The sequence below is a fragment of the Plasmodium relictum genome (assembly GCF_900005765.1).
Source record: "Plasmodium relictum strain SGS1 genome assembly, chromosome: 13".
NCBI classification, from domain to species: Eukaryota; Apicomplexa; class Aconoidasida; order Haemosporida; family Plasmodiidae; genus Plasmodium; species Plasmodium relictum.
In genome coordinates this window covers 1,421,657-1,431,567 of record NC_041691.1, presented here as the reverse complement: position 1 = coordinate 1,431,567, position 9,911 = coordinate 1,421,657, and the positions used below count along the sequence as shown (strand labels likewise).

The following is a 9,911-nucleotide window of genomic DNA, read 5'->3' as shown; positions in this document are numbered from 1 at the left end:
CTCTCTCTCTCTCTCTCTCTCTCTCTCTCTCTCTCTCTCTCTCTCTCTCTCTCTCTCTCTCTCTCTCTCTCTCTCTCTCTATATATATATATATATATATATATATATATAATTTTTTTTTATAGGTTTATTATGTGATTTGTTATGGTCTGATCCAGAAAAAGAAATAAATGGTTGGGGGGAAAATGACAGAGGAGTTTCATTTACTTTTGGTCAAGACGTCGTTCATAATTTTTTAAGAAAGCATGAATTAGATTTAATATGCAGAGCACATCAAGTAAAAAGAAAAAAAAAATTATTTATATATGCAATTATTTTTAAATAACTTTTTTCATATTTATAAAAAGAAATAATGTTAATCTATATATTTTTTTTCTAAACAGTATAAATATTTACATTATTGATATAATTATTTCTAAAATGCATATTTTTTTTAATTGATTAGGTTGTAGAAGATGGTTATGAATTTTTTGCAAAAAGGCAATTAGTTACTTTATTTTCTGCTCCTAATTACTGCGGTGAGTTTGATAATGCAGGTGCTATGATGAGTGTTGATGAAACTTTAATGTGTTCATTTCAAGTAAGAAACAACTATATGAAATATTTTTTATATAATACATTTTTATAAATATAATTAAATGAATATGCATTTTCTAAAAAAAAATTTATTTTCATAAAAAAAATTCCATCTAATTTTGTAAATATATATATTTAATTTTTTTTTTTTTAGATTTTAAAACCTGTTGAAAAAAAAAAAGCGACTAACTAAAAATATTATAATTTAGGAGCCTAGTATTATAATTGTAAAATATAAAATTATTAATCTACATAATATTTTGATTTATGTTTTGATATATTTCACCACTATTTTTTTTTAATTCATATTTGTTATAAGAGCTTGTTTTTTGCATATATATATATATATATATATATATATATATATATATATATATATATATATATAATTTTTCAAAATTGTTTATATAATTTAAATTTATCTTTTATGAACATACAAAAATTTCTCCATACGTAATATTTTTATTTTATAGTATTATTATTTTTTTTTTTTTATATTTTATTTATCTAATACATATATTAAAAAAATATATATATTATGTATTTTTTTTTTTTTTTTTTAATAAATAGACGCTTGCATATTTAAAATTTAATGGAATATCAAATCAAATATATATATATATATATATAAATATTTATTTATATATGTTTCAGAAATATATATATCTATATTTTCATATATTTAAAATTATTAATATGAATTATTTACGTATTTATTATAAAAACATTTTAAATTAAAAAAAAAAAAGATATAAAAAATAATATTAAGGATTTATGTTCATTTTTATAACTATAAATTTCCCCAAAGGAGTATTTTTACTCTCTTAATTTTAAGAATAATTAAAAAATAAATATTAATATATAATTTAAATTAAAATACTGTAATGTTAAATTGGATTTGAAAGTATTATGTTAAAAACATTTTATATTTAGTTTTGAATTTATAATTTTATAACTTAGGCTTTCTTCATTTAAAAATTGAAGGTATTTTTTTTGTATATTGTTTTTTTTGAAAAATGTTTCAGTCAAAATAATAATAAAAAATTGTTAATTTTTTTATTTATATATTTATTATTTCAAAAATTTTTCATTACTCAATCATATTCATTTTAATTTGTTTAAATTTTATGGGAACAAAATAAAATATAAGCATCTTTTATTTAATTCTTCTTTCATTTCTTTGGAAATATGTATATAAACGTTATCATAATAGTATTTTATCGTATGTTAATATTATGTTTATTACTTCAATTATATATTAAATTCCCTCCTATTTATTTTTCTACTTTTGTGCGCTAATTCATTTACTTATTTTTGTTGTAATATATTTTTTTTTTTTTAATTACACACATGTATATATTTATAAAAGGAGTTCAAATTTAATAATATACATATGTAAAATAGAATAATAATATATTTTTAATTAATGTTTAAGAAAATACAAGTATTCCAAAAAAAAAATAAAAAATAAAAAAAGTATTCATAAAAGATTTTTGACAACAAATTTTTAACACTTAACAAATTAAAAATATTCACAAAAATTTATATATAAAATTAACTTATTTATTAAATATAATATCAAAAAAGAAAAAAAAATAGGAAAAACTGTCAAGTGATGACTTAAGTTTTTTCTTTATTACTTTATTATTTTTTTTTTTATGTGTTGTTACAAGATTTTAATAAGTTCTGATATTCGTATAGGTAGCTTCCATTTAGGTTTTATGCCGTATACTTTTAATACATAATCAAGTATTAGGTGTGACACCTAAAACAGTAAAGAATTAAAAGAAAAAATTAAAAAATATTATAAGTAATATTTTTACTAAATATGATATATAAATATGCATAAACTCATCATATACTTAGTAGTTTTAATAGAATGCATATGTATATATTATAAAAAGTTTAAAATTTTAAATGAATTAAAAATTTTTTTTTTTATTAATTACTTCTGGCCCTTTAAAAATATCTGATAAGAGAATTGTAAGAGAAAAATCAATTTCAGGAAAAGATATTGCTAAACAACCAGAAAAGTCGGATTGACCATATCCAACAATTGTTTTATGATTCAAAGCATCTTCAGTTTTATTTTTATTTTTATTTTTATTCTTATTTTTGTTTTTTTTTTTTCCTTTTTTATATAAATAAAAATCTTCGTTTATCTCTCCACAGTATTCACATTCAAAAATTTGAAAACCCATTCCCCATTTTCTACTCATCCCACCTGCTAATATATAAGATTCAATACTTTTGTCAAGTGTGTATATTTTTCTCATTTTATTAAGAATATATGAAGGAAAGAAAAATTGATTATTAGCAAAAGCAAATAATTTACATAATGCTTTAGCTGTAAATCTTCCATTAAAAGGTATATATTTGTCAAGTATTTTTTTGGAATCATAAATTAAGGGATCTAATATATAAGGTTTTGTTTGCATCAATTGAAATAAAGATATATATTTGTTATAATGTTTCACATTAAAATTATCTAAATACATTTTAAGTTTTGTATCTAATTTGTTTAAATCTTTTATTATTTTTTCTTGTTCATTTGTTATATTATTATCTTCATTTTCTGAATCGCTACCTCCTTTTTTATTTTTTGCATTTTGCTTAAATATTTCTAATTTTTTATTTATATCAGTTCTAGACATATTATCTAATATGTTAATATTTCTCCTTGCATATGCTAGCCTCCAGTATACATCTGTTTTCTTATTTATTGTATGATACTCCTTTGATATTAATCCTTTTTTATTCTTTTTATATAAATTATTCATAACTAAATATATTTCTAATTGTTTTTTTTTTTCATTTATTTTTCTTTTTTCTTTATTTTCACTTTCCTTTTTTTTAATGAGAGATTTAATTGATTCAGAGCTATCGCTAGTTGTATCACTGAACATTTCAATGTCATATGAGTGTTCATTAACATAAATATTTTGTTTGGTTTTTTTTTTCATTATGTTATTATTTTGTCTTTGTAATATCAAATATTTATATTCAATTAAATTTTTCATAAGTTCTTCATCTTTTTTTAATTCTTCTTCTTCTTTAATAGAGTTACTATTTTTCTCTTCTATTTTTTTTAAAAGAGGAAAACTTGTTTTTCTTTTTTTTTCTTTTTCTCTTAAACTATTTCTTAATTCCTTAATATATTTAAAAATTTTTGTATATTTATTATTTTTTTTCTGACAATCATTATATTTCTCCTTTAATATACTATTTACTGATTCATCTCCACTAGTTTTTGTATCTATATTCTCAAATAATGTTTTTATGTTATTATCAAAAGTAAATTTATAAAATTTTCTCCCTTCTTCTAAATTATAAAAAAGGTTTCTTGAATCATTTTCAAAATTTTCATTAAAATTATTTAAAAAAGTACAAGGAAAAAAATCTACATTGTAATCAACTAATTTATTTGTATCATTTTGGTATTTGAATACAACACCATTTGAATCAGTGAAATTTTCAATTCTATTATTATTATTATATCTTATGTTATATTTTATCATTTTGCAATTTGTACAGCTTTGCGTTCTCCTTTTTGATCCTCTATTAATACTTAATTCATTGCTACTTAATAAAATTTTTTTATTTTTTCCCACCTCTCTAAGGTTAGAAAATATTTTTTTCGTATTTTTCATAATCCACTTATTTTCTTCTATTACTTCTTTTGAACTACTTTTTTTTTTAATGATTTTATTGATATTATCGTTATTTTTTGTATTATCATTAGTAGTAACTGTAGTATTAATAGTAGTTGCAGCATTATCACTATCATTTTTAATATCCCCTTTTTTTTGTGAAGAAAAAATTTTTTTTAAAAATATATTTTCATTGTTTTCATATATATTTTTTATTGAATCGTTTATTTTTTTTGTTTTCACTTTTAAATTATCTACATGATTTAAAAACTTATTTTTAAAACTTAAAGTATTTCTATTTTTTAAATTACTTTCTAAAATACTATTGGAAATAAATCCTTTTTCATATACCTTTTGAAAACTTTCATTATTAATTAAAATACTTAGTTCACTTTTTCTATTATATATATTATTATTACCATCTTCTTTGCATAATTCTCCATTATTCTGAGAATATAGTTTTATATCCCTATCCTTTTCTATATTATCTTGATAAGAAAATTCTTTGCTAGAATCAGGTAATATATTTATAAAACCTATATTTTTTACTATATTATTTGAATTTTTTAAAATCATAGTATCGTCATCTTTTTTCTTTTTCATGGAATAATAAACATCTACACTTACATATCTTCTTTTAGCTATTTTTTTTTTGTTAAAATTTTTATTTTTTTTTTTTGTATAATTATTTTTTTCAATATTACCTATATGTCTTATATCATCATTATAATGAATATTGATATACTTTTCTTGATCCATATCATTAAAAATATCAGGAATGCTACTTTTTATTTTAATATCATTTCCACGCGAAAATGAATGAGAAGCTAAGTCATTACTTATATTAACATTAGATGTATGTTCTTTATGTGTATTTAATTTTATATTTTTTTTATTTTTTTTTCCTTTTTCACTAATTAATTGATTCTTTCTTTTTAATTTCTCTTCATTATTATTTAATAAATATGTGGGAATAGGAACAAACATTTCTTCTGTTAGGTGTAATGGTTTAACGATGTATTTATAAATGTATTCATAATATTTTAAACCTGAAATGTTACGTATTAATTCAGCTATAATATATGAATCAATTAAATATAAATATTCTCCATATTTTGAAGATTTACTTTTTATTTTGTAATTTTTCGAATTTTCTATCATATTAATCATTTTATCATAATCAATAAATTTGCTTAGAGTAATTTTATCATGAAATGGTTTTCTTATAAAGCATTTAAGAGTTAAAACATCTTTGATTGTTATATTTTTCTTATTATTACAAATAAAACCATCCCAATAATTACATATATAATCATTTATTGTATTTTTGAAATTTTTTATTTGTTTTGATTCTATATCTTTTAGTATACTTTTATTTAATATATTATTGCATATTGTATTGTCTTTACTATAAATATCATTGGTATCATTAAAATTTTTCTGCTTATTGTCATCATAAATAAAATTTCTCTTATTATTATAACTACTACTTCTAACAGTATTAAAAACTATATCTTTTTTTTTTTCTGAATTTAAATCTTCAAAATAAATATTTTCTTTTTTTTTTGAAGAAAAATAATCATATTCAATTTTATTAATTTCACTAAACTTTTCACTAACAAACTTACTTGTGTTTTCCTTTATTGTCTTTTCATTTATATTATTTGTTTCTGTTTTTCTTTTTTCTTCATTATTTTTCTTTTTATCTTTATTAAGACATAAAAAAACACTTTCTGCTGAATTATGCTCATTTACTGAATTACAAATTAAATGTAATAAAGCAATTGTTAAAATAGTTTTATTTAAAGAATATCCATTGAATAAAGAATGTTTTGTGATTGGTCTTTTGTCAGTAGTACTGGTTACTCCTATACATGTATTAACAACCAATTTTTTTTTATGTATAATGGCTATTTGGCATCCTAATATTTTATTTTGATCATATAAATTTTTTATGAAATTATGAATTCTTTTCTCAAAAAAGGTATTAGGAGTTTTATCAATAGGGATTGTATATATAGAATTATTTATTGGATTATAAATTTTTTCTAATGCTTCTTTTGCTCTTCTAGAAAAAATACTTAAATAATTTATTTTCACATCTAACTGACTGCATAAACCATGTAGTAATGAAGCTACTCTAATAAAAAATATAATATCCTTAGGTACATCACTAACTGGGTTTTTATCTAATACATCTTTTTTTTCAATGTTCTTTAATATTTCCATATTTTTATTTTTATTTATTTCTTCATTGGAAGTAGCATTTTCTTTCTGTCCATCGTTTAATTTATTGCTTGATTCTTCTAATTTTTTTAAGAAAAATCTTTTCAAATTTTCAATATATATTTCCGGATCATATGTAAAATCTTCCTTAAAACAAAAACCCATATCTTCAAAAGCTTCTATAATATTTAAAACATTCATACAGCTGATGTTATAAATTAATTTACAAAATGCCACTTTCATAACACTGTCTAACTGTTTTATTAATCCCCAATCAATTATAACAGGCAGGAAAGAATATTGTTTCTTTTTTTTTTTTTTTTCTTTTTTTTTTTTAATATGATCTTTATTCTCATTATTTACTAAAAATATATTCCTTTTTTGAGTAATAATATTATTATTACCAATTGATTTATTATAATGCTTTTTTTCTAATTTTCTTTTTATTTCTTTTGATAATTTTTCGCTTGAATTTCTATATGAAATAAATTCTTCGGATTTAGAAACACCTTTTCTTATCATATTTAAATCATCACTCATATTTTCACTTTTAATTGAGTCATATTTTTTTTTTTTATAATCAGAATCAAAATTTTTAGTAAAGGAATAGTCAACAAAACTGAATGATTTAGATAGTGAATCCATTAACTTCTTTGGGCTTTTTGTTTTTAAATTAAAATTTTTTGATTCTATAAGATTGTCCTCAGATAAATTAGGCATATTATAGGACAAAAGATCAGAATTAGCCTTCTCTTTAATTTTATAATTGTCATCATTTTTTTTTTTTTTTTTTTTTTTTTTTTTTTCTTCTAACATAACTAAAATATTTCCTGGATGAGGATCTCCATGAAAAAAACCGTCATTATGAATTTGATAAGCAAAATAATCAATTATTTCATAAGCTAGTTTATATTTGTCTACATTATATTTTTTAATTGAATCAGAATCTGTTATTTTAAATCCTTTTATGTATTCCATTACTAACACTTTAGTAGTTGTTAAAGCACAATATATTCTAGGTATTTTTAAATGAATTCCTGATTTTTTATAAGTATTATAAGCTAATATTTGATGATATAATTCATATCTATAATTTAATTCACGAGAAGCAGAATCTTGCCATTCATCGATAAAATCACTAAAATAAAAATTTTTATCAATTAATCCAAATGCCCATGAGACTTTTTTTAGTGTATTTATATCTGAAGATAAAAATTGATCTATTCCTTCATGTTGTATTTTTATTATAACATTATATTTTTTTTTATTGTCATTTCCAATAAGACTTAAATCTTTTTCATTTTTTTTTAGTTTAGCTCGATGGACTTGTCCTATAGATGCGCTCGCCAATGGCTCCTCGTCAATGTACTCAAATAAATCATATATATTTCCTAATCCAAATAAAAAACATAAAAGTTAATTATAATATAGTATATAAGTGCTAACTAAAAAAAAAAAAAAAAAAAAAAATTACCTAATTCTTTTTTTAAAATAGCTTCTATTTTATCAAAAGAAGATGTAGGCATCATATCTTGTAATTTTGTAAACTTTTCTATATATGCTACTGGCATAATATTTTCTTGAGTACTTAAAAATTGTCCTACTTTAACCCACCATCCTAATGAAATAAAGATTTATTAAAATTAAATATATATATATAAGAATATATATATTTTTTGGATTTTTTTTTTACATTCTCTTTAATTTATATATATATATATATATATATATATATATATATATATATATATATATGTATTTTTTTTTAATTTTATTCACCTTTTAATTCATATATATTATTTAACATCTTTGTCGCAAATTCTTCATGTTTTTTCTCCCAATATTCTGTCTTTTTATCAACTGACATCTTTTTTGATTTTCTCAAGGCATTTTTATATTCAACATAAAGACTACTACAATACCATATGGTCTAGAAAAAATAAAAAAAAACATATACTTCTCATTAAATTGTAAAAACTAAGAATTTTATCAATTTTTTTTTTTAAGTTGCATATATAAATATATATATTATGTATATTAATATTAATCCTTTTCTATTTCTATGTTTCTATTTATTACAATGTTTATTTATAGTTATTTTTGTTATTAATTAGATCTATTTTTTATATCTATATAATACAAATTAAGAATTATTTTTTTTTTTTCCATTAATTTCATTCAAACCCGAATTTTACGATTCCATTGGTCGTATTGATTCATCATAAAAAGTAAAAGTTAGCACTTTTTTTTTAAAAAAAAAATAAAGATTAAATAAAAAATGTTTTCGTATGAAAATAAATACAAAAAAAAAAGAAAGATTCACATTTATTATATAGTAAGGTATGGACAATTTAAAAGAAAAAACAATAAAAAAAAAATAAGAACATCACATATTATGTTCATTTAATGAAGAATTATATCAAATTGTAAGAAAAAAACATGCTTCTTTATTAATAAAATGAAAAAATATAAAAGAAAACTATAAATTAATAAATACAAAAAAACAAATTATATCATTAGATTATACAATATTCTAACATAAAAATTAATTTCTACTGTCTATATTCTTTAATGATATATCACTTTAATATAATTTTTTAAAAATAATAAAAAAAATATATATAGATGTATATAAAATATATATTATATATACTATACCTTTTATGTAAGCTCAAATGTGTTAATTACAAATTTTTATTAAAAAAAAAATAAATAAATAATATAAAGTAGAAGAATATATATTTATAAAATTTTTTTAATAATAAGAAATTAAAATAACTCAAAATATATTATAATTCTTATTAAATAATATGTATAAAAATATATGTCAAAATATATTAAAAAAACATATTAAATAGTTTAAAATAATAAAATGAATAAATTAAGTTGAAATTTCATATAATAATTAATCATAATATATATGAACGATGTTAAAAGAAATATATATATATTTATATATATATGACGGTAATTAGATAATAAAAACAAAAAAAAGAAAAAAATATTAATAAAATGATTTTATTAAATAGTATAGTAGCTTATTCTTATTCTACATAACGTATTTAACTGATATAATAAGCATTTGATAAAGAATTATAAAGAAATAATAGAAAAATATACATACATAACAAATTTGTAAATAAAATATTCATGAATAAATAATAGTATTTTTAATTAAAAATTTATTTTTATAATTTCCTCTTTTTCTTTTTTTTTTTTTAATATGTTTATCGTAAAAAAATGAAAAAGATGAAATGTATATTGTTATCCTAAGTTTAAATTATATAATTTGTTACTAATATTATTATAAAAATAAACTTAATCATCTATATTTTAAATTTAATTGAACTTTCAATATATAAAAAAATATTTATATGATCACCTTTTAACTTAGTATAATTTATTATAAATTTTTTACACATATAAAAATAAACACGTATATATAAAGTTTTTTCTTTT

General features: G+C 18.6%; 2 protein-coding genes across 2 annotated transcripts in view; one reads left to right on the top strand and one right to left on the bottom strand.

The window, feature by feature from the left end:
* Nucleotides 1-769, top strand: part of PP1 (serine/threonine protein phosphatase PP1, putative) — a gene marked incomplete at both ends in the record, with an annotated part of 4,141 nt that extends 3,372 nt beyond the window's left edge. Inside the window, 3 exons of the mRNA XM_028678899.1 lie at nt 126-277; nt 446-580; nt 731-769. Of these exons, the coding sequence (XP_028535999.1) occupies nt 126-277; nt 446-580; nt 731-769 (326 nt within the window). The remainder of the gene's footprint in view (nt 1-125; nt 278-445; nt 581-730) is intronic.
* A 1,473-nt stretch (nt 770-2,242) lies between these two features.
* ABCk2 (atypical protein kinase, ABC-1 family, putative) lies at nt 2,243-8,672 on the bottom strand (the record flags this gene model as incomplete). The annotated part of the gene is made up of 5 exons (XM_028678898.1): nt 2,243-2,341; nt 2,526-7,843; nt 7,927-8,070; nt 8,232-8,382; nt 8,637-8,672. 5 exons carry the CDS (start codon nt 8,670-8,672, stop codon nt 2,243-2,245), a joined length of 5,748 nt encoding a protein of 1,915 aa, XP_028535998.1.
* Nucleotides 8,673-9,911: the final 1,239 nt, after the last annotated feature.